Here is a 25,550-nt window from a genome sequence, read left to right on the forward strand (position 1 = left end):
ATCTTGTTTCCAGCTCCCGTGTCTTTGACAGTAAGACCGGTGACCCAGCAGTGGTTATATGCACTGACTCAGGAGACAGAGGACCTTGGTTCTAATCCTGGCTCTGCCTCTTTATGACAGTGTGACTATACACTATTTTGGTCTCATGTGCCCACTTGTAAATTAAGGATGATATATTCTTAGGCTCATGGAACTATTAGGATTAAATATGGTAATACATGTCGCCATACTTAATGCAGTACCTATCCAGTAGGCCACATCAGCTCAGTGCTGATGAAAGTGAAGGTGATATAATTGCTCTGTGTCTATTTCCTCCTCATCTATAACAGAGCTGTAATATTTCTATATCCCTATTAGAATGAAGTGAAGCAGTACTTTAAAGACACTTCGATGCCCATCCATGGTAGACTGGATAAAGAAAAGTGGTACATATACACCATGGAATACTATACAGCCATAAAAAGAACAAGATCATGTCCTTTGCAGGAACGTGGATGGAACTGGAGGTCATTATCCTTAGCAAACTAACACAGGAACAGAAAACCAAATACCACATGTTCTCAATTATAAGCGGGAGCTAAATAATGAGAACACATGGACAGAAAAAGGAGAACAACAGATACTGGGACTACTTGAGAGGAGGGTTGAAGGAGGGAGAGGTTCGGGGAAAAAAACACCTAGGTACTATGCTTAGTACCCAGGTGACAAAATCATCTGTACACTAAACCCCTGAATCATGAGTTTACCTATACAATAAACCTGCACATGTACCCCTGAACCTGAAATAAAAATTAAGATTTAAAAAAAAAAGATACTAGAAAACCAAAGTCAAATTTCCTCATTTAAACTTTAAAGTCTTCAAGGAGGACAATTGGTTGTGGCTTGTTGAGACGTATGACAAGCCACCAAAAGGAGTTATATGTGACAGGCTGTTCTCTAGCTTTGAAGCCACCATATAGAAGGATTACTTACATGTAAGATAGATTATAGAAAGAGTTTCTAATCTTTAGGTTCTAATAATGACAACGGTTGGCCTTTATTGACTGCCTGCTATATATGTGCCAGGCATGATACTAAGTGCTTGGCTTAAGTTATTTCTCTTAAATTTTACAGTAACCTGATGAGCTTGATAATATTATTGTATTACACATGTCAGAATCTGGATGTATAGAGAAAGTATATAATTTGGAGAAGACTGATGAGAAATTCTGAATTGACTGATACAAATTAAGAAATTGTATGTAAAATTAAATTATACCTAAGTGTTTATATTTTTTAAAGTCTGGTTTTTTTCTTTTTTTTTTTTGAGACAGAGTCTTGCTCTGTCACCCAGGCTGGAGTACAGTGGCACTGTCTCGGCTTATTGCAGCCTTCATCTCCCGGGTTCAAGCGATTCTTCTACCTCAGCCTCCCGAGTAACTGGGAGTACAGGCTCCCGCCACCATACCCAAGTAATTTTTGTATTTTTAGTGGAGATGCGGTTTCACCTGTTGGCCAGGCTGCTTTCAAACTCCTGACCTCAGGTGACCTGCCTGTCTCGGCCTCCCAAAGTACTGGGATTATAGGCATGAGCCACTACACCTGGCCTAAAAGACTTACTTCATGTTTATCATGTGTTACAAATGGTATCTGGTAAAATAGCCTTAGGGAAAATAAAGAAAGAAAGGCATTTTGAAAAGAGATACTTCTTAGTCATTGTCATCAACACTGTGTAGAAATGTGATACTCACTGGCTCAGAAAGTGACTTCTTCCTCAGTACTTTTTACTGTTTCTCCATATATTACCTCCATACCCAAGTAGAACTTGTCAGGAGCTACTGCAAAACTCCATAACTTGGCATCTTTGCCTATCAGCTGACAAATATTTTTAAACGTTCGATATTTTAGGGCAAGGACTGTTGTGTCCTTTTTCAGTAGAGACCCAGGCAGTTGGTGTTCTTAATAAGTAAGCCACTGGTAGATAATACCATGTATAAATGGACTGATGGCAATCTCCCCTTCTCTCCTCCCTCTTCTTTCTCTTCCTGATGGCATTCCTCAGTTTAACAGGCGTCATCATTGTCGCCGCTGTGGCCGGCTGGTATGCAGTTCCTGCTCCACTAAGAAAATGGCGGTGGAAGGCTGCAGAGAGAACCCTGCTCGTGTGTGTGATCAGTGCTATAGTTACTGCAACAAAGAGTGAGTGTCCTCCAGCAGGGCTGTTGCTATTGTTGACCGCCGCACCCTCCCCCAGGGCCCTACACTCCTAGGAGTCTCATTATAGAGAGCATTTCAAATCCAGAACACTTATAAAAATATATAACATTCACACTGAAATGCCATGAACTCTACAGTGAACTGTTTGTACACTGACCTTGCTCAGAGAAACCATTAAGAGAGAAAGTAGGGTTGAGGGGAAGAGGTGTTCAAGGCTCTTACATTATGATGTTCTCTCTGAAATCAGGACATTGGTAACTTAGCCCTTCCCCAGACCAAGGCCACTGAGCTTAGTTCACCAACTCACCTATTTTCCAGCCCTTCTTGCTTCAGCTGGTCTCCACTGGGCTCAGATGGACATATTCACACCTGCTGAGTGCTTGGGCATTGCTTAAGTCAACTCTGATCTAGGTACCTTGCTTGTAATCCATAATTAGAAAAGCCTCCATATTTGCCTACACAGAGTTCACCTGCTAACAAATTTCAGACACTGCTAATACCGCTGGCAAGACAGATTAAGACTTGGTTTGTTCAGTGTTGCTCAGTTGTTTCCACTACTCGTAGCAAAGGAGCATGGACCTAAGACTCCTAGAGCATCTGGAAATATGGGCCAAAGCAACCATCCAAAACCAGTTACTTTGAATTCTGCATGCCTTATTTACAAACTTAAATAGAGTTTATATTCTCCTCCATAGCATTTTTATGTTTGTCCTGATATGAACATTTTTGGTCATTATTTACCATAATGATTACTGCTTTCATAGGAAGGAAGACATACCACGCTTATTCTACAGTTTCTGTGACCCTGGCGTGCCACTGCCTCCCTCCTTTGGGAAGGAATTACCCACACGCCATACTGCTGAGATTTGAAATGGACCATTAGTATTGATGGGGGGCTCTTTCATTCAACATTTCTACCCTCAAAGAGCCCTCCACTGTAACAGGGAGACTCTGTAAGCTGATGCTGTCTACTAAGCTCAAAACAAAGAAGTGACTTGGGCATTTGTTTAACAATTTTTCCTTCTCTGCTTTCAGTGTACCAGAAGAAACTTCAGGAAAACCAGAAGGTAAGGCCAAATCCCATTCTCTGTGACTCTTCATTCGCGTACTTAAGTTGACTCGTGTCTTCAGCGTATCACTTGCAACTGATACACTAGTCCAACTTATGCACTCCATTCAACGCGTTTGCCAAAGCAAATTCTTGACATTTCAATGAGCCTGTTTCCTCTGAAGTTCATCATATTAACCTATTACACTGACCCATTAGCTTCCAGCGTTGAGAAGGCCAGCAACCAAAGAATTTGGTTCTTAACTTTTAGTAGGTGATTTTATTTTAGTTTTTCCTAGGTTTCCCTTTACTATCCTACCTCCCCGAGCTCCCTCCTTACCCCTAGGTAATCCCTGTTAACAGTCTGGCCTGTATCTGTTCACAGCAGGTTAGTTTTTAGAGTATCCAATGGCTCAGCTATCTATTTGAGAAACACGCTCCTTTTAAGGTTTCTTGTGTAAAGCGAGAAAGTTGTGTGATGAATGCTGTAACACTCACCGCAGGTCTATGCCTGGGGAATAAGGTTTGAGTTGCTTAGTGGGGTGTCCTAAAGCAAACAAAAGGAACCAAGGAGAGAGAAAGGGGCCCTGAGATAGCAGGCAAGTGTCTACCTGCAACTCATGCCAGCTCACTGGACTGGGTTAGACAACTGCCAGCCAGTGAATGACACATAAATGGCAATTCTCTTCTCAGCGCTAGACAGCTCCAAGAGTGAAAACCCTCCATACTCGTTTGTGGTGAGAATTCCCAAAGCAGATGAGGTGGAATGGATTTTGGATCTCAAAGAGGAGGAAAATGAGCTGGTGCGGAGTGAATTTTACTATGAGCAGGTAACAGCAATAAAATGTAATGGTCACCTAAGTTTCTTTTTGATGTGTAGTAGTATGACGAGAAATACAGAGGAAGGTGAACACACCTGGCCTTTACTTGTTTATAATGCAACAATGTGGGAGCTAAACCAGTAAATCCATTAAGGTAGAAAATAATGAGCATCTTGAGAATTGCAGAAAGGGAGACCAGGAAAGGCTTCGTCGAAAAGGTAGCATTTAAGATTTAAGATGAGCTTTGGAAGAATGGTAGGAGTGTGACAAGCAGAAAGTTGGGAGTCGTGAGGAGACCGGGGATGGGGAAGGACAAAGAATACAAAATTAAAACATCTTAGCAGAGACACCATGTCCAAAATTGCAGGGCATGACTGGAGAAGTGGAAGTTGTTTAATTTGAAGGGAACGTAGAGTCAATAGAGTTAATAAAGAGCTCATAAAGGTAGGATTAAAAAAGGATTATTTATGTAAAGGGCCTTGCATTCTGCAGTAAGGACTATCTACTTGATAGATATCAGAGACCTATGAAAGGTTCCCAGGTGTACTTCAGGAATATTAATTTAGCAGCAGTGTGTCCATGGCTTAAAGTAGAAACTCCTCTAGGTGGTCAGACAAGCAAGCTGACTATTATTGTCCAAGCCAGCAATAAGGACTTGCACTAGTAAACCAGAAAAAGGAGGGGACCTATGGACATAGAAGTACGTGACAAGGCCAGGCACAGTGGGGCCCACCTGTAATCCCAGCACTTTGAGAGTCTGAGGTGGATGGATCTCTTGAGGCCAGGAGTTTGAGACCAGCCTGGGCAACATGGTGAAATCCTTGTCTCTACAAAAAAATACAAAAATTAGCCGGACGTGGTGGTGCACACCTGTGGTCCCCACTACTTGGGAGGCTGAGGTGGGAGAATTGCTTGAGCCTGGGAGGCAGAGGTTGCAGTGAGCTGAGATTGCACCACTGCACCCCAGCCGGGCCAACAGACTAAGACCCTGTTTCAGAAAAGTAAAGAAGTAAGTAACAGGTGGACACAGTGCCCTTCTTCCCAGTAAAATGACAAAACCTAACAGCCAGAGCTTTGGCAGTGCTACTTAGAACATCTGAAATTTGTTTAGTTCCACTTCTGCTTTCTTGTGGAATCTCGTTCCTTCCTCCAGTGTCTTTCAGGCTTTTGAAAGGGGAAAGATAATTTCTGCCACCCAGCTGCCTTTGGAGAATGCTCTGGCCACTGGACTCACCATGTGTTCTCCTTTTTCCACCCCGGCCAGGCTCCCAGCGCCTCCTTGTGCATTGCCATCCTGAATCTGCACCGGGACAGCATTGCCTGTGGTCACCAGCTGATTGAGCACTGCTGCCGGCTCTCCAAGGGCCTCACCAACCCGGAGGTGGATGCCGGGCTGCTCACAGACATCATGAAGCAGCTGCTCTTCAGCGCCAAGATGATGTTCGTCAAAGCCGGCCAGAGCCAAGACTTGGCCCTTTGTGACAGGTAGATGGCAGTGTGTCTCTATTCTTTCACATGGGAGCAATTTCTAGCCAGCTTCTTTTTCTGACCCCGCTATGATTTTTTATCTCACCATCCTCTCTGACAAAACATGCTGAAAGATTTTTCATCTCTTCGATGTTGATAAAATGGTGTTGCTGGATCACAAGTGTTCTTCCTCATCCTACCTGGCACGCTGTGTCCTTTTCTTTTTCGGAGCAGCTCCTCAAAGTAGAGCTTACTCCTGCTATACCCAGTCAGAAAGAAAGTAAAGACTTTCACTGGTTAATTTGTCATTAAAATTAATGTAGGGAAGCACCGTTAGTCTCTATGGGACCTTCTGGCTTTTAAAGAAAATGTGTCGGCCGGGCGCGGTGGCTCAAGCCTGTAATCCCAGCACTTTGGGAGGCCGAGGCGGGTGAATCACGAGGTCAAGAGATCGAGACCATCCTGGTCAACATGGTGAAACCCCGTCTCTACTAAAAATACAAAAAATTAGCTGGGCATGGTGGCGTGTGCCTGTAATCCCAGCTACTTAGGAGGCTGAGGCAGGAGAATTGCCTGAACCCAGCAGGCGGAGGTTGCGGTGAGCCGAGATCGTGCCATTGCACTCCAGCCTGGGTTAACAAGAGCGAAACTCCGTCTCAAAAAAAAAAAAAAAAAAAAAAAAAAAAAGAAAATGTGTCATCCTTGAACAAAACTCTACTCCAATCCTGACCAAATTAAAACTGTGACTTTAGTGAGTTCTGGATAATAGATTTTAAAAAGCACGCTGGGAAATGGTCTATTCCTGTGTCACAAGTAGGAACCTGAGTCATAAAGTAGAAGTGTGTATAGAAAAGGTATGATTAGACCTCCTTCAGGTTCCTGTACAACCTGCTTTGACTCCATCCATCAACCTGACAATGAAAACTCCTAATTCCCTGCCTATCCACCCAGATGTGTGACTCATATTGTGTATTCCCAGCACGCAGTCCTAGCCCGATCTGGGAGCAGGGAGCATAATTTTCTTTGCAGTATCATTGCCTCCCTCAGACATATGCTCAGAATACTTGCCTAAGAACTCAGCAGCCAGCATGGAGCACAGCAAATCCCAGCTTCACGACTTCCTAGTTCTGTTAACCCCTTTAGGCCACAGTTTCCCCCTCCATAAAATGGGATGGTAATGCCGATCTCATGGGGCTGTTACAAGAATAAAATGAGTTCATCCATGTAAATGGGAAGAACTAAGCCTGGTATATGCTGTGTATGCCAAAAATGTTAGCAATTTTTATGATTTTTAGTAACAAACCAGAAGGTTGAGAAAAGCAGGAGGAGGTAAACAGAAAGTAGAAGGAAGTGAAAAGGAACTAATTTGATTGCTTTATATCAAGAAGTAATAGATTCTCACCATTTTTCAAGTTGATACATGAAGAAACAGATATGTGTTAACTTTTCTAAATAATCACGAAAAGAATCAGTAATCTACCAAATTACAAGAAAAGGATAGGAGGAGGAAAAAAACAGAAACCTTTCCGCACACCAGAAGGTGGAAAACAAAAGGAAACATGAAAAAAGACTTAAGGCAAAAATAAAAATATATTCAAATGTATCTCAAATATCAGTAATGTAGATGAGAAAAGAAATAGATACTTAGACTAGGGGGGAAGCAAACTTCCCATCAAGACCTGTATTTCCTTTAAAATGTAATGTAGATGGAAGAAATATCCATTTTTAGGCTGAGGGCGGCAGAAAATAAGGAAGTCCTCACTTGAGTAGGATTCTCACCCACCCCAAGGTGTCATGTGCTTCTTTGACAGTTTACTGCACTGGTTTACATTTATACAGCCGTTTCTCCGACCCTGCATTCAGATATGCCCACTCTAAGAATCCTTGCCTTTGTACCAGTTTGCTGATGGGAGTGGATTCATTGCTTACATGTGTTGCCGTGCAAATCAATTACAAACTCTTGATTTTCAGTGTATTTTTGTAATGTTTCTAACTCATACCCTCTTCTGCTAAACAAACAAATAAATATAGGTTTAAAAACAAAACTCAGGCCAGGCACAATGGCTCACACCTGTAATCCCAGCACTTTGGGAGACTGAGGCAGGTGGATCACCTGAGGTGAGAGTTAGAGACCAGCCTGACCAACATGGAGAAACCCTGTCTCTACTAAAAATACAAAATTAGCCAGATATGGTGGCACATGCCTGTAATCCCAGCTACTCCAGAGGCTGAGGCAGGAGAATCACTTGAACCTGGGAGGCAGAGATGTGGTGAGCCCAGATCTCGCCTTTGCACTCCAGCCTGGGCAACAAGAGTGAAACTCTGTCTCAAAAAAAAAAAAAAAAAAAAAAAAAAACCCTCAGCTGGGTGCAGTGACTCTTGTGTTTAATTCCAGCTACTCAGGAGGCTGAGGGAAGAGGATCCCAAGGCCAGACCAGGAGTTCGAGAGCAGCCCAGGCAATATAGTGAGACCCAGTCTCTAAAAACATCAAAATAAAAATTAAGTCACCACCTACTTCAAATGTTTTCATTTTCCAAATATACAGATATATTATGGGTAGCAATGCTTTTATATACTTTCCTCTCCCCGTCCCTACATTGTTAAGAATGACTGGTGTACATAATCCCTTTCTAGGAAATTGGTGGATAAGTCAGGATCCACAGAGTTTTTTTGCTGCAGTTATAAGACAAGATTCAGGAGCCTTGAGTATAAACTTATCTGAGTAGCACTAGACAGTATAATCTAGTCCTCCAGGCTTTCTGTCTGTATAAGGTTTTTACAAGCATCGGGTGAGATCACAGAAGGCAGCCCTAGTAGACTATAACGAGAGCCCATCCTTAGCCTAGGGTGAGGATGTCAAGTATAGAATATGAGTGAAGGACCAGGATGCCCCCACCCAGCAGCACCTCTAGGAAATGGTAGTAATATGACCTGTGCACTAAATAGGAGTATAGGCCATTAATACTGAATCTATGCTCTCTCACACACAAAGGAGATTCAAAGGGACCAAAAAGCCAATGTGTTACTTGTAAGCCCCCAACATTCAATGTAAAGGCTTTGCCTCAAATAGCCCTGAGCATCCCTACTCTAAACATGAATATCTAACATTGGGTACCAGAAAAGTTCCAGACACTATCCTAAGCCCTTTTACTTGGGTTATTTTATTTTATCCTTAAAACTCCACTGTTACAGTCATGCATGGCTTAATGACAGGAATATGTTCTGAGAAATGCATTATAGGTGATTTCGTCATTGTACAAACACCATGGAGTGCACTTGCACAAACCCAGAGAGAATAGCCTTCTACACACCTAGGTTATGACCTATTGTTCTAGGCTACAAACCAGTACAACTTGTTACTGTACTGAATACTGTAGGCAATTGTAACACGATGGTAGAAAAGGTATAGTAAATATACGGTATTATAATCCTATGTGACCACCATTGTATGTGCAGCTTTTTGCTACCTGAAACATCATTATATGGCACATGACTGTATATCCATTTTACAGATGAGTAAATTAAAGCAGCGAGAGGTTAACTAACTAGCTCCAGGTCATAGAGCTGCTAAGTGATGGAGCCAGGATTCAGTGTGACTCCAGAGTTTTCACTCATGGTGTCTATGCTATGCACCTCTCAATTCTCATGATCATTTTCACAATGAAAATGAAGTAGGCCTGTAATCCCAGTACTTTGGGAGGCCAAGGTAGGCGGATCACCTGAAGTCAGAAGTTCAAGACCAGCCTGGCCAAGATGGTGAAACCCCATCTCTATTTTAAAAATACAAAAGTTAGCTGGGTGAGGTGGCAGGCGCCTATAATCCCAGCTACTTGAGAGGCTGAAACAGAAGAATCATTTGAACCCAGGAGGCGGTGGTTGCAGTGAGCCAAGATTGGACTCTGCCTCAAAAAAAAAAAAAAAAGAAAATGGAGTAGGAAACCTTTAAGCAGCTACTCTTAATAAGACTGTGGGGAGCCTCATGGCCTTGCCTTTTTCCTCCTTGTAGCTACATCAGCAAGGTAGACGTGCTGAATATTTTAGTTGCTGCTGCCTATCGCCACGTGCCATCTTTAGATCAGATCTTGCAGCCAGCTGCGGTAACTAGGCTAAGGAACCAGCTTTTGGAAGCCGAGTACTACCAACTGGGCGTTGAGGTGAGACAAAAACAAAGCTTACTTCCACCCTACTGTAATGAATTGCCTTTGCTTAGCCTTGTAGACAGGTATTGCCTTCTCTCAGTTGTCCTGGCCATGGGGAAGAATCAGGGGCTGAGGAGTAATGGCAGATAGTGGGGATGAGGTGGTTGGCAACTTGGAAATAGAATAGGTCTTCGGGACTTTTAGTCCTGGATGTAGCTGCCACTCACTAAAAGGAGCAATTTTTCTCCCAGGTGTCCACAAAGACTGGACTTGATACCACTGGGGCATGGCATGCTTGGGGCATGGCCTGCCTCAAAGCTGGGAACCTCACTGCTGCACGGGAGAAGTTCAGTCGCTGTCTGAAGGCCCCGTTTGACCTCAATCAGCTGAGTCATGGCTCAAGGCTGGTGCAGGATGTGGTTGAGTACCTGGAGTCCACAGTGAGGCCCCTCGTATCCTTGGTAAGAGAAAAGCAGAAAGAATGCCTGGCTCAGGGAGGGAGGCTCAGGAATAACAATGACCTCGGAAAAGAATCGGCGGAAATTCAGCTGACAGTGTTAGTCCTGGCTCACTGTCAGCCAGGTTTATATATTTTTTGTTTGTTTGTTTTTGTCTATCAATCACATATAGCTAGATAAGTAACTATATATAGTTAGATGCAATTTTTTTAAAAAGAAACTGTAGAAAAATGATTTTTAAAAGATAAAAATGACATATAAACCCATACACAGACTAATTAGTGTTAAGATTCTGGTGAATTTTCTATATTTTGTTTTTTTAATGAAATTGGAGTTGACCCATGTCATAATATATAGAATTGTGTATCCTACCTGTTTTTCTACTATTGACACTGCATTGTGAACATTTTTCCACATTGTTAAATATTTTTTGCAAGCAATATTTTCAGTGCCTGCTGAGAACTTTTTGAGTTTCACATTCTTCTGTCGTTCTTCTGTGCTGTCAGCAAGACGACGATTACTTTGCCACCCTGAGGGAACTGGAAGCTACCCTTCGGACGCAGAGCCTTTCTCTGGCAGTGATTCCTGAAGGGAAGATCATGAACAACACCTACTACCAAGAATGCCTCTTCTACCTGCACAACTATAGCACCAACCTGGCCATCATCAGCTTCTACGTGAGGCACAGCTGCCTGCGGGAAGCCCTGCTGCACCTCCTCAACAAGGTGGGACGCGGACACAGCTCAACTCCTCCGGCTCTGACCACTCAGTCTTAAGGGGGACAGTAAACCCCTGACACTTAACCCTGTGTTGAGCTGTGGGGCCATCTCTAGCAGAGTCAGGTCAAAAATGGAGGACTCTTCACAACCGTTATCCAGTGAGTGTGCAGAAGTCTTAGCCGGATCCCAGATCACTGTCCTCACCGGCAATGACACGTTTCAGTCCATCTTCCGAAACATGCAGCAGAATCGGATAGTGGTTAAGAGCGTGGTCTCTGGAATGAGATGCTCATTGTGAGTCTTGCATGGCCTAAGGGCATATTGCTTAGACTTCCACATGCCTCTCTACCTGGCCTGGGATGGCGTCCAGCTTCTGACCCAGCTGCTGGTCCATTCATTGTTGTTATCACAAGGACCAGGAAGCACCCATGGCACCGATTCTAGTGTTGAGCCCCAAATAGATGATTAAAGGAGAATATGCCCTACTTTTTCTCCTCTCCCATCCTCTGCCCACCTCCCACTGGAAGTAAAGCCACCACTGAAGAGCATTATGTCTTTGGAGCCCCTGATAAGCAATCAGGACCTCATTTTACCATGACCCATTTTTTTGTTTTTGTTTTTTTGAGATGAGGACTCGCTATGTTGCCCAAGCTAGAATGCAATGGCATGATCACAGCTCACTGCACCCTTGACCTCCTAGGCTCAAGAAATCCTCCAACTTCATCCTCCTGAGTAGCTGGAACTACAGGTGCATGCCACTGCACCCAGCTACATTCCTTGTTTTATCTGAATGTTCCATAATAACTTTTGGAGAAATTGGATAACCAAATTTTTTAGAAAATTTAAGGAGCTCAAAGCAGACTTTAATTTCATTCTGCCACCCTAATTCAAAACAGCAGCCAATGCAAATGTTCAGATAGACGTATTTTCTAAGATTGATCCAAGTGAAATCAGCAGTTCACAAAATTATTGTGACTATACCCCACAGGGCAGGGAAGGGGAGGATGTTTTCACCAGTACTTAACTACTGAGTATTCTTAGCTACGAACCAAGTCTCAAGAATAATATGGAAGTCGTTACATGGAGTAGAATTGCTACCTTTTTTCCTTTTCTTCAGTTTCCAAATTAGTTTAGCAGTAAAGATGCTTCTCCCAGGCACAAACTGAGAATGGAAATCACCTAGTTCCATTCCCTCTGACAGCTGTAATCCAGAGACCTAAGCTGCTTACTTCATTAGCTTGGTATAAGCTGACAACAGCAGTGCCCTTGCCTTATATGTGTCAGAGCTAGGAAAGAAGCCTTCTTTTTATCTCCTGTAATCATAGTTACCCTTGAACTGATATATCTTACCTTTATTTTCAAGCAGGTAGGGAGAACAGGAAAAGACATTGTGAAAATTACACCTGAGGCCGGGCGCGGTGGCTCAAGCCTGTAATCCCAGCACTTTGGGAGGCCGAGGCGGGTGGATCATGAGGTCAAGAGATCGAGACCATCCTGGTCAATATGGTGAAACCCCATCTCTACTAAAAAAATACAAAAAAGTAGCTGGCCATGGTGGCGCATGCCTGTAATCCGAGCTACTCAAGAGGCTGAGGCAGGAGAATTGCCTGAACCCAGGAGGCGGAGGTTGCGGTGAGCCGAGATTGCGCCGTTGCACTCCAGCCTGGGTAACAAGAGCGAAACTCTGTCTCAAAAAAAGAGAAGAAAAGAAAAGAAAATTACACCTGAATGCCTGGAGCATGGAAGGCATTCTGTTGATAGCCTTTTCCCTGTGTGTTTTGTCCCTTTGCCCATGCTGCCCCCAGAATGAGCTTGCTAAAACATAAATAGACTCATCTTATTCCCCTCCCTAAAAGGCCTTCAGAGGATCTCCATGGCCACAGGATGAACTCCAAATTCCGTAGCATCCTACAGAACTCACCAGGATCAGGCATCCTTATTTCTTTAATTTATTTTCACCACTAATCCTATCTGTACCTTACATTCCAGACTCATCAAATTACTTAAATTTTTCTGATTTACCATGCACTGTCTTATTTCCACTAGTCTTTTTGTGCTATTTCCTCTACCTAGAATGCCCTGCTCCTCCTTATTTTCTTTAAAAATTCCTGTTTATCCTTTTAGTATCCTTTCAGGCCCTCTCTATTGAGCATTCACAGAACACTCAAGCAGCATTAACCACCATTGCCCCGGTACTGTGTTTATCCTACTGGATTACAACTGTTTGTTTACAATTGAGTCTTTCCATCTGGACCAAGAAGGCCTATATTTTACTTTTCTGTGTATTCAGATACCTGACCTAGTACCAATTATGAATAAGTGAGTGGATGAATAGATGGCATGGAAGTTCTTGAGGTGTGGCTCTTCTGAGGTATTCCATCTCTCCTGCAGAGCTAATGCCCCTGCTTCTTAAAATGTGGCCTACAACTTTTAGATTAGGTCTGGTTTTCTCTGTTAGGAACAACCTGAATCAGGAAAGACACCCCTAACCCCTACCCACTATGAATGTTCTCAAAGCCCAGATCTGTTCTGCTTCCAAACAGCCTGTGCCCAGTGCCACTGTGCTGGCATGGTATACCACCATGACTTTATAGTCATCCTTGACTCTCCACTAATTACTCCTAACCTCAAGTCTAAATGCCAAGATGATTATTAAATAGCCAAGGACTATTCTGGGCACTAAGGATACAGCAGTTAAAAAATAAATAAATAAAGACAAAAGGCCAGGCGTGGCGGCTCATGCCTGGAATCCCAACACTTTGGGAGGCTGAGGCAGATGGATCGCTTGACGTCAGGAATTTGAGACCAGCCTGGCCAACATGGTGAAACCCTGTCTCTACTAAAAATACAAAAACTAGCCAGCCATGGTGATGCGCACCTGTAGTCCCAGCTACTCAGGAGGCTGAGGCAGGAGAATCACTTGAACCCAGCAGGTGGAGGTTGCAGTGAGCTAAGATTGAACCACTGCACTCCAGCCTGAGTGACGGAGGGAGAGTCTGTCTTAAAAAAAAAATAAAAGACAAAAATATCTACCCCCATAGTAGGAAGAGAGATAGTAAATATGAGAAATAAAGTAGGTAGTGGTAGATGATGAATAAGAAGAAGAAAAATAAAATGGGGAGGAGGAAGGCGTGGCTTGCACAATTTTAGACTGCGTGCCCAAGGAAGGTGACATCTGAGTAAAGTGCCAAAGAACATAAGGAGCGAATCACATAGATCTGTGGGGAAGGCACAGTCCAGGCAGAGGCAGTGATGAGGGCAAAGGCCAGGGTGGCTAGAGCAGAGTCTACTGGGACAAGATACTATCGGATAAGGTCAGAAAGGTCACAGGCCAAACCACGCAGTACCTTGTGGGCATTGTGAGGGATGAGAAGGGAAACCCCTGGAAGACTGTGAGCAAGAGGAGTAACGTGATCTGGCTTAGGTTTCAAAAGAGTCACCTGGGCTTTGTGGGCGTTCGACTTACGAGGTAAGAATGGAAGCTGATAGACCAGGGAGGAGTCTGTTGCAATAATCCAGGCAAACAATGATGGGGGGATCTAGTGTGGTCCAAGGGAGGTGGTGGGAAGTGGCCAGATTCTGTGTGCTGTAATCATGATGGTGGAGCCAATAGGATTTGCTGATGAATTTGAAGAAGGAGTGTGAGGGAAGAGATGACTAAGATGACTATATCCAATTGCCTACTCAACATGTCCACTTGTAAGTGGACATGTTGAGTAGGCAATTGGACATAAGTTGGATGTAAAGTCCTGGAGTTCGGGGGGATGAACAAACTGGAGATGGGGATTTAGGCATCATCAGCAAATCAACAATATTTTAAGTAATGAGCCTGGATGAAATCACCAAGAAAGTGAGTATAAATAGAAAAGAGTGTAGGTTCCTCCTAAGCCCTGGGGAGATTGGGAGGGATCAGCTAAGGAAATTGAGAAGGAGCAGCCAGAGACTTAGACAGAAAATCTGGAGAGGACAGTGTGCTGGAGGGCAAGTGAGGAAAAGATTTCTCAATTAAAATAAAAATTTATTTTTAAAAAAGGCTTTTCAAGGAGGAAGAAGCCATCTGTGTCAAAATCTGCTGAACAATCAGGTAGAAAATGAGGATCAAGAATTAACTGTTAGATTTACACTTTAGTGGTCACTGGTGACCTAAGGGGCATTTTCAACAGAAGTTATGGATGCAGAAGCTAGATTAGAGTGGGTTCAAGAGAAAAATCACAGGAGGGAATTGGAGACAGTAAGGATAGATAACTCTGTCAAGGGGCTTCTCTGTAAAAGGAAGGAGAGAAATGAAGCAGTCGCTAGAGTGAGATTCTCAAAGGTGTCTGTGACACATGAAAGATTAAGAAGCACTGCTATGGGAGGATGCTGAAAGTCCATCAATAGAAAGAAGGTCCATCACTGTCTGGATCCCAGACAGTGCCAGAACCGGGCTCAAGACTTCTGACTTCTCGCCCTGCCCTGCTCCAGGAGAGTCCTCCAGAAGTTTTTATAGAAGGCATTTTCCAGCCAAGCTATAAAAGTGGGAAGCTACACACTTTGGAAAACTTGCTAGAATCCATTGATCCAACCTTGGAGAGCTGGGGAAAGTACCTGATTGCTGCCTGCCAACATTTACAGAAGAAGAACTACTACCACATTCTGTACGAGCTGCAGCAGTTTATGAAGGTAATGGCAGCCCCTCCAGGCCTTCGCCCTCTGTCGCTGATGCCCCACCCTGCAGGGGAGGAAGTGCATGATGAGGAAACGAGACTGTCATTGGTCCCTGGCCTTGCTATTTGGCTGACCCTAGAGCAAATCCATGCTACTCTCCAGCATTGTTAAATAATGTTAGGATTTCCATCCTACGTTTGGAGGCAGACTTTAATCCTGTCAGTCATGGCATTCTTTGGAATGCAAGGAATAGATAGGTTTAAAAAAAAAAAAAAAAAAGAAATGTATGGTAGTTTCAAGATAAACATGAGGCATGAATGTAGAATTCACAAGGAATGATGGAAAAGTTAGTGTTTTTAGAGAAAATGCGTGAAGGGAAAAGGAGCACATTCCTCCCAATCTGTCTGAGGATTGTCAGTACTAAATGATAGAGAAATTGTATTATTTAATGCCAAAGTACAAGTAAAGCCAATTTGAGTGGAGAATCAGAAATATCTTCTTGTAGCATCTCTTTGGCGGTAGAATAACATCCTACCCAATAACTCCACCAGTCAGTGCACTTCAGGATCTCTTGGACCTTGGGGTGACGAGCTCAAAATACCAGTTCAGCTGGTGGTGGGAGTGGGTGCTGGAAATGAGGTCTCATAGGTGGAAATCAGATGAGAATTCTCATTACACCCCACCCTCCAAACCCCTGATCTACTTTGACCCGAACATTCACTTTTCTCTTCTAGGACCAAGTTCGGGCCGCCATGACCTGTATTCGGTTCTTCAGTCACAAAGCAAAGTCATATACAGAACTGGGAGAGAAGCTCTCATGGCTGCTTAAGGCCAGGGACCACCTGAAGATCTACCTCCAAGAAACATCCCGCAGCTCTGGAAGGAAGAAAACCGCCTTCTTCAGAAAGAAGATGACTGCAGCTGATGTGTCAAGGTAGCTGGAGGTTCAGGGGACCATTGGTGTGAGGCAGAAAGACTGGGACCAGGTTTCTGTTGGTGATGATGCTACTATTGTCTATTCCCCAAACCATTAAAAAAAAATCTAAAAGGAATCATCCCTGGATGACAGTGTCTAGTACAAGCCTGGAAAGCCTACAGAGGAGCTGATAGGAGGAGTGGAGAGTGGAGGGAGGATTAGCATCACGAGCTACAGTCAGAGCACACTCCAAACTCCTTACAGTAGGCAAAAGGGTCCTGCACGTTCTGGCCCCTGCTGATGTCACCATCTTTAACTCCTGCTACTCTTTTCTTGCTAAGCGTCGATCCCTGGCCTCCTCAGGGCTCCTCAGCACACCAAGTCCTTAATTCCTCTCAGCTTTTATACTTGCCAGGCCTTCTACATAGAACACAACATCTAGAGTAAACGCTCTACCACTGCCATTTATTACCTCCATAGGTTTAATTGCTAACTATTTTATGTGTTTGTTTACTATTCATTTCTCTTCTAGCCTATAAACTCTGAGGGCAGGGCTCATGTCTCCCTTGACCTCTGTTATTGTACCTGGCACATAGGTGCTCATTAAACACTTATTGATTCAATGACTGGACCATATCTGGTTCCACAGTGCACCATAATATTGTGAGTCTGTGCAGGACACGAGGCCACCATTTTTTTTTCTTTTCGTAACTGCTCACAAGGTATTTGGGGTCTCTTTTCCCTCTTCGTCATTTCTTTTACCTTTTCCATCACCATGTTATTCGGCTTCTCAGTCTCCTGGCCTCAGTCCTCTCACTCCTGGGACCCTTCGTGAGGCTGGACTATGCATTTCCTGTCACTACAGGCACATGAACACACTTCAGCTGCAGACGGAAGTGACCAGGTTCTTGCATCGGTGCGAAAGTGCTGGGACCTCTCAGATCACCACTTTGCCTCTGCCAACCCTGTTTGGAAATAACCACATGAAAATGGATGTGGCCTGCAAGGTATGTGTAGCATTTTGGACCTCTGAAAGACTACCGTCATCTTCTAGAATTCTTATCATAATTGCCGTTGTTTAGTGATGATTTCCGTTGTTTGTGTGATGTCTGCCTCCCCGCTAGAACATGAGCCACAGAAGACTGGCGATCAAGTCCATTTTGAACATTCTTGTATCACTAGTGCCTGGCACTTAGCAGGGTCTCAACAAAGAATTTGTTGAATAATGGAATAAATAGGGGCCTTCATTCTTGGTTAAGAGGATACACTAGTAATTCTTAACTTTTTTAAGCACGATTCCCTTTCCTTTTCAGGTCATGCTGGGAGGGAAAAATGTAGAAGATGGTTTTGGCATTGCATTCCGTGTTCTGCAGGTATGACTTGGATTACTGAAATCACACTGAAGACAATCAGCACTTGACCACAGTTCCGTGAGAGATTATTCTTTAGGAAATTCTTATCCCAAGAAAAGCAGATTTACATGCACATTAGGGATGAAATCAAGGAGGTGACTATTATAGAACTGGGTCAAATTCAAGACTCTAGGCCACTTTGCCAGAAGACAAGTAACTCATGACAAATTCATCAAAAGCTACCAAATAAACACCAGGAGCCAGGTCTCAGACAGTTCCCCACAGCTGTTTCCCTGAGAAACACTGCTCGTTCTCACAGGGAGCATGGCTGGAGGGGTGGCCAGGGCTTTCCACTGGCCACAAGGGCTGTTCCCCATCCTCGGTCTGTACAGGAGCTGGCTAGAGGAGTATGTTTTCTGTTGCTTGTCATAAAAGGACACAGGTGCGTTTGTGGCACTGGAGCAGGGGCTGGAAGCAGGGCACTGAAACCATGAAGGGTAGAGTCTCTGCAGACCTGCCCACTACCACAGCTCCATGGAGATACCCCAGGAGCTGACAGCAGGCAGCTTAGGACAGGCAGGGCGTTTATACATTGTACATGTGTCAGTGATCAATGGCTTCATACATGATTAGTCAGGTGTTTTTCTTCCCATCTATTTTCAGTGCTGGACAGAGCTCACCACACACAGATACCCTGGTAGGCAAGCAGAGGGGCAGCTCTGTCCAGGCCCTGTGGCATAAGGGTTCTCCTAGACCAGGTTTAAGGTGTTTATCTGGCAATTTCAGCAAATGAGTCTTTCAGAGAATGGGCCTGTTAATGGGTCTGTTTCTGAACACTAAGTCACCTACCTCTTAACAGAGCACCAGGTGTCCAGGGCAGCAAATACCAGCCCCCAAAGCCCATTTCTCAAGAAAAAGCAGACTTACTGGGGAGAAAATGAACTAGTCTTAGGATTTGGATAAGAATATTTTCAGTAAGTGCCACCACAGCAAGTGAAATGTACCATTTTAGATACTATGACTGCAGTTTTTGTGAATGCTTCCTAAATATCTACCTAATTCCTAAGAGGAATTTAAGCTTGCTTTTTGTTTGTTATATTCATGTTTTCTACTGTGAATCAATATGGCTTACCTACACCAAGCATAGTGAGAGCTGTTAAAGGCTGCCTCCCTCCCCACTGTTAGTGTCCCCTGCGTCTAAGCTCATCACCCCGTGTTCTGTTCAAGGACTTCCAGCTGGATGCTGCCATGACCTACTGCAGAGCTGCCCGCCAGCTGGTGGAGAAGGAGAAGTACAGTGAGATCCGGCAACTGCTCAAGTGTGTCAGTGAGTCAGGCATGGCAGCCAAAAGTGACGGGGACGCCATCCTCCTCAACTGCCTGGAAGCGTTCAAGAGAATTCCACCCCAGGTGTGCTCCCTCCTGTACCTCTCAGCTCCTCCATCAATTTCAGTGTCTTCACATCCCCATCTTCATTCTGTTTCCCAGAATGTGCCTGAAATTCTACAAGATCCTTTTATCATTCTGAACCACTCTGCAATAATGGCCTCACCCTAGCTGACCCCTCCCTCTAAAGAAAATTTATGGAGATGATGTCTATACCCAGAATGTGGCCCTCAACATCCCGTTGTGTAATTTTGTTTGCACCTGGAAATGTCTATGGAGTTGAGCTTCTTGCTGCAATTCTAGAGGAGATCAGGGCAGGCCAGCAGATTACCTTTGAAGCCTGTTACCTGCAGAATTGTCCTCCCATGGTGGCTTTTTGGAGTGAACAGAGCCATATCCATTTGGGAAGGCTGAGGACAGGCCTCTTGGAAACTGTTCCTTCTCCCCAAATTCTGAAGCTTAGTGTTATAATTAGATTTTCTTTCTTGCTCTTAAAGCAGGACTTGAGTTTAAAAAAAAGTCAGCTCTGTGTGATGTCTATAATCCCAGCTGTTCTGGAGGCTGAGTGGGGAGGATCACTTGAGCTGAGGAGTTCTGGACTGTGGTATATTATGCCGATATATACTTAGAGTTAGAACTTAGTGCCTACACTAAGTTCATGATCAATTTGGTGACTTCCCAGGAGAAGGAGACCACCAGATTGCCTAAGGAGGGGTGAACCGGCCCAGGTTGGCAATGAAGCAGATTAAAATTCCTGTGCTACCAATAGTGGGATCCTGCCTGTGAAAAGCCGCTGCACTCTAGCCTTGGCAACATAGTGAGATCCCATCTCTTCAAAAAAAAAAAAAAGCCAGGCAGGCCTTTTCATTCTGGAGTCAGAATGGCTGGGCTCAGGCTGGGTTGGGCCCTGGCTCCGAGGCTGTGGGACTCTTCTCCCTCTCACAACTGCTGTTTCTGTTCTGTACAGGAGCTGGAGGGCCTGATCCAGGCAATACACAATGATGACAACAAGGTAAGCGGAATTGTCTCCAACCCCAGTGCTGCTAATGAATAGTGTCCCAGGCTTGCCTTGTCACCTTTATTCCTTGCTCCCCACGATAGCTACACACAACCCATACCTCAGCTTCTTTATTATCAGAAGTGGAGTTGGGGCTTGGATAGGGGTATAGAATGGAGGGAATAGATGGGAAGCAGGTGAACACGGACTGCATGAGTCCCTAAGACAAACATGTCCTAGGCTTTATCCCCAAGACAAACATGTCCCAGACTGCTCTTGAATCTCCATTTTATACTGATGCTCTCAGAGAGCCCCAGGAAATCCCTCACCTCACCCCCATCTTTGGGTGGACTGATGGAATGAGGTTCCCAGAGTAAGCAGGTGTCTCTTTATCCTAGAGGGAAAAAGGTACAGTAAGAAAAAACCCCACCCTACGCTTTGACCAACAATGTCCACCAGTGTCTCGATCTCCAGAATGAACCTCTCCTCAGGGGCCAAAGAGCTTGTCCCTGTTTGGGAATTGATGAACCTTTGTTTCCTGTTGCCTTTGGGAGGAGTACCAGGCAGAATAAAAATCTTCCCAGATGCCCCCATTTGTGGCTGACCACTGGGCTGATCCTCTGGCTATCTGCAGGAAGGGCCCCAGGCCAGGAGGGCCACGAGAAAGTCAAGCCAGTCTGAGCTGCCCTGGCCAGCAGCAGAAAAGTTATTTGACAGCTGAGTTCCCTGTGATGAAAACTAATGTTAGGCAAAGAGCTTCTTACATGCTTCCCATGGCAGTATTGCTAATCTCTGGACTGAATTTACTGGGCATTTTTCAGTTTCCAGAGTTAAAGAGAACAAGTTCTAAACCTTTCTTCATTTATTTCTGTAACATAATGAGCTCATTGGAAAGGATGAAATTCTGACATCCTGAAATGTAGAGAATTACTTTTCTAGAGTCAGATTGAGACCCCAACAGCCAGGATAGACGCCCAGGTCCTCTGATTCCCAGACTGTGGTTCTTTCTTAAGCCTTCATTGAGCCTCCCACTCAACAGGACAGAGACTCTATTCCTGGGAAAGACATACACTGAAATAGAGACAGTCCTTATTACTTTTTCAGGTATTTTTCTCTCAGTAGCTGTCTCATGCGTTAAATGATCTTAGGCCACGGGGTCTTGCCAAAAAACAGTTTCATTCAGCTCCATTCCAGACTCTCTGGCAAAATGTCCTCCTTCTCTTGGTATTTTGCCTGCCAACTTGTGATATGTATTTAGCTTAGCATATGTACATGCTAAGGGGAGCTGAGGGTCTGGGGAGAGCTGACATCCTAGGGCAGCAAGTGGATCCCAAGCAGCACAGGACTGGATCACTTTAGTGACCTCAGAACATGCCAGACATTGTCTAGCTGTAGGAGATTATCTGTGATTCAGCTTAGAGAGGAAAGAAAGACTTTAGTGACCAAAACAAATAACAGATGGAGCATTGACACAAGAAGCAAGGAGAGTCCCCTCCGCTAACCAACAGGGATTATTGCAGCGGAAAGGCAGCTGCTGGCAGCAGCTCTGTGGCAGCTCATGAAGGCCTCTGCTCACTGGCCTAGAGCACTGGCTATCCAGGGGGTGCTGAAAGACCAGGGCCAGGAAGGAAGGGACTCTTGTCTCCACCAAGCTGGGGATTCTTGAGATAGCGATCCTGGGAGATACATACACACATATGCACATCCTGAAATGGCTGCCTCTGTCCAAACAGGCAGAGTCAAATCAGGTCTGAGTGGGGTTAGACCTTGATTCAACATTTTCCAATTGTGTGTATGTGTCTTCCTCCCCAGATTTCCTGTAATTATAAAAAATAACTTTAGATTCAGCAGACTGAAAGCAGAAAAGTAGAGGAGAATCTCTGCGTCCATTCTAGGATGGATGTTTTAGTCATTCCTGTAATACATATTCACTGAACACCTACTATATGCCAGGCCCTGTGCTAGGCACCAGGAAGACAGAGAATGGAAAAAACAGACACTACTCTTGCCCTCATGAAGCTTAAAGTCTGGTCAAGGAGATAGGCATCAATCACATAATCACCCAAGTAACTGCAAAATCACAACTCTGCGGGCGAGAGCAATGGCCCTGAAGCCCAGAAGAAGCCGGAGAGCCTGGGAGAGTGAGGAGGAGGAGGGTGTCAGAGGGAGTGGACAGAGACCAGACTGCCTGCTGACTTAACTTCTTTTTTGAATTCTTAGCTTATGTATAATAACTTTTTACACTATGAAATAACAGTGTTATAGCTTATTTCCGGAATATTTAAAAAGTTGTTATAGGTCGGTCGCGGTGGCTCACGCCTGTAATCCCAGCACTTTGGGAGGCCAAGGCGGGTGGATCACGAGGTCAAAAGATCGAAACCATCCTGGTCAACATGGTGAAACCCCATCTCTACTAAAAATACAAAAAATTAGCTGGGCATGGTGGCGCATGCCTGTAATCCCAGCTACTCAGGAGGCTGAGGCAGGAGAATTGCCTGAATCCAGGAGGCAGAGGTTGCAGTGAGCTGAGACTGCGCCATTGCACTCCAGCCTGGGTAACAAGAGCAAAACTCCGTCTTAAAAAAAAAAAAAAAGTTGTTATAGTACCATAAAATGCACGAATCCCATCATGAATGTGGCAGGTGACACATGATATCTGTCTGCCTGAGCTTTCTGCTGCAGCTCTGTATACTTGATTTGTCAGTGATGGATGCCTTTCTGCTGTCTCTTTTATAACCGACTGCCAGGTTCGGGCCTACCTGCTGTGTTGCAAACTACGTTCTGCCTACTTGATTGCTGTGAAGCAAGAACACTCACGGGCCACAGCCCTCGTCCAGCAGGTTCAGCAGGCCGCCAAGAGCAGCGGGGATGCAGTCGTACAAGACATCTGTGCCCAGTGGCTTCTGACAAGCCACCTCCGGGGTGCCCATGGCTCAGGCTCCAGGAAATGACCTTGGGCAGCAGGGCCAGGAACACGTGGCCTGAGAGCTGGGCAACAGCAGCGACGGCGATGCCCTCCACCTCTTTCCTCCTGTGGAGTGGGACTTCTATGGCTCTGCCCTAGGTTGGAAAGAGCTGGATTGGACCCTACTTGCCTTCCCAGGCAAGGATAGGACCTTTCACGCAAGTGCCATGTTTCTCTAAATTTGTGGAATCTGTGTGTGTTTGTCTGGAGAGGGCCAGTTCTTTCTACCTCAGAGTGAGTGAGTGTGTGTGCACACACGTGTGCATGTTCCTGTGCACTCATGTTTACGCCCAAGCATTTCTGAACAAATGAAACTCTTCTCCATTGAAAAGAGGCACTTTACTTTAGACTTGCCACTCTGAAAACCTTCCCTGCGTTTTGGTTCTTGACCCGGGTTGTCCTGTTTGTACAGTCCCCTCCCTGTGGACCTGCTTTAGTAGCTCCTCTGACCTAGAGGGCTTTTACAGAGAATTAGAGCAACACCCAAAGGATTCCCTCTTTTCCTTCCTTCGCTTTCCAGAATTCAGAGATGGCTTTGGGGCAAGTGCTACCTGCAGAATAAACCTGTTTTCCAGGTGTCTCTTCTCCCAAGCACAAGAAGTCCTGGAGTCTGTGGATGGTAGTCTGAATAGAAGGGTTTTCAGGTCCAGGCATTTGAAAGCTGTGGGTGCATGTATAAATGATCAGGTCTGCAAGGCTAACATGGGCAAGAGGGTTTCCATCACATTCATCCAGAGGGGAAAGAAAGGCAAACCATCCAAACAGGGATGTAGGGGGCTGCTCACAAGCACAGAGCTGTCTCTTGTGAATCCCCTGCTGCAAAGTTGGCAGGTGAGAGAATGTGACTTCCTCTTTGAGAGTCTGGGGAGAGAAATGGTGGCCAGGATCCTAGGACTGAGTGGCTCGATTTTACCTATTTGATCTGCAGTCCTGTTCATGCTCCTTGGATTGGTTAGGAAGCTGCTTCCTCTTCCCTCTTGTTTCCATTCAGTCTCTTCAGGACCTCAGGATGGATATGCAGACATGTGGGGTCATTGAGAAGGGAGTGTGCTTTTCTCTGTCTTAAAAGAGGGACTCAAGGGTTAGCTTTGTCTTAGAAGGGGGAATCAAGGGTTGGCTTTGGAACTGGGCCTCTGGACAGAGCAGAACAAGGGGATAATGAATAGGTCACATCCGGTTGGTGGAAAACTAGGTGAAGTGCTTCTTTAATATGCACTGGCTTGTCTTCCCACCTAAGATGTGACACTGCTTGAGAAAAGGTGTGTCATACTCAGTGACTTCAATTTGCAAATGAGGGTCCTTAAGAAAGCTCTGCAGCTCTGAACCTCCCACTGGCCAGAGCTCAGCCTATTGGTCCCACTCATGATGCTGAGACAAATAGAAACTGGAAGCTGCAGTCAGTGTCTCTGGTGCTTAGAAACCCTGTGGATTTCCCTCTGAACCAAGATTTTTAGTAGTAAGCAACTCATGGACATCTATCAGGTGAGAAGTTTTGGTCCTGTTAAAGAGGAGAAAGAATGGCCAGGTGTGGTGCTAACACCTGTAATCCTGGCACTTTGGGAGGCTGAGGCAGGCAGATCACCTAAGGTCAGGAGTTCGAGACCAGCCTGACCAATACGATGAAACCCCATCTCTACTAAAATTACAAAAATTGGCCAGGCATGGTGGCAGGCACCTATAATCCTACCTACTTGGGAAGCTGAGACAAGAGAATTGCTTGAACCTGGATGCAGTGAGCCAAGATTGCGCCATTGACTCCAGCCTGGGCAACAGGAGTGAAACTCCGTCTCAAAAAAAAAAAGGAGAAAAACTATAAGGAAACTACTAGATCCATTTGGGCTAAAGTTTGGCTTTTCCTTCCTTGAGTTACAGAACACATCCATCTCCGAGGAAATGCCCTTCTCTGGCATCTGCTTGCCCTTCTGAGTCTGCCTTTTTGCACTGAACATAAGCACTTTATACTAATGAGTCACGAATCTTGCAGCCCTTAATTTGGGATAAGACCAAAATTTCCTGACTTTTTCCTATAACTCATCGAACTGTCAAATTATAGGCAACCACTGACTAGACTGACATAAAATGAGGCTAAAAGCTTTGTACACCGTGCTGTAGTCTCCATCAGAAAAACACCACCAAAACAGATATCCACGTTGAGGGGTTGAATGTTTTACTACAAACAAGCCACAATAAAGTGTCTATCCAACGAGTTTCTCAGCTTCATAACTGCTTTGTGCTGTCTTGCTCCTACCCTTCTCATCCTTTTTCCTTGTGGAGAGAAAAGGTAGGTGGGGAAGATCAGATGGCTTTCAATTCAGACTTATTCTAAACAATCCCCATAATGACTGACTAATGATTCTGCTTAGGATTTATCTCAAGTTTCCTATGTGTTTAAAACTATTAGTGCACCCTCTACCACCAGAAAACTTTTTTTTTTTTTT

At 44.7% G+C, this 25,550-nt stretch overlaps 1 protein-coding gene across 1 annotated transcript in view; it reads left to right on the forward strand.

The window, feature by feature from the left end:
- ZFYVE26 (zinc finger FYVE-type containing 26) overlaps window positions 1–25,318 on the forward strand; it is a 72,851-nt gene extending 47,533 nt beyond the window's left edge. Inside the window, exons 29-42 of the mRNA XM_039469164.2 lie at window positions 2,042–2,178; window positions 3,232–3,263; window positions 3,938–4,074; window positions 5,330–5,550; window positions 9,540–9,687; window positions 9,924–10,133; window positions 10,637–10,855; window positions 15,314–15,511; window positions 16,231–16,430; window positions 17,278–17,419; window positions 17,726–17,785; window positions 18,992–19,174; window positions 20,118–20,162; window positions 22,895–25,318. Coding sequence (XP_039325098.1) covers window positions 2,042–2,178; window positions 3,232–3,263; window positions 3,938–4,074; window positions 5,330–5,550; window positions 9,540–9,687; window positions 9,924–10,133; window positions 10,637–10,855; window positions 15,314–15,511; window positions 16,231–16,430; window positions 17,278–17,419; window positions 17,726–17,785; window positions 18,992–19,174; window positions 20,118–20,162; window positions 22,895–23,098 — 2,136 coding nt within the window. The 3' untranslated portion in view covers window positions 23,099–25,318. The remainder of the gene's footprint in view (window positions 1–2,041; window positions 2,179–3,231; window positions 3,264–3,937; window positions 4,075–5,329; window positions 5,551–9,539; window positions 9,688–9,923; window positions 10,134–10,636; window positions 10,856–15,313; window positions 15,512–16,230; window positions 16,431–17,277; window positions 17,420–17,725; window positions 17,786–18,991; window positions 19,175–20,117; window positions 20,163–22,894) is intronic.
- The last annotated feature ends 232 nt before the right edge of the window (window positions 25,319–25,550 follow it).

This window comes from Saimiri boliviensis, chromosome 2 (assembly GCF_048565385.1).
Source record: "Saimiri boliviensis isolate mSaiBol1 chromosome 2, mSaiBol1.pri, whole genome shotgun sequence".
NCBI classification, from domain to species: Eukaryota; Metazoa; Chordata; class Mammalia; order Primates; family Cebidae; genus Saimiri; species Saimiri boliviensis.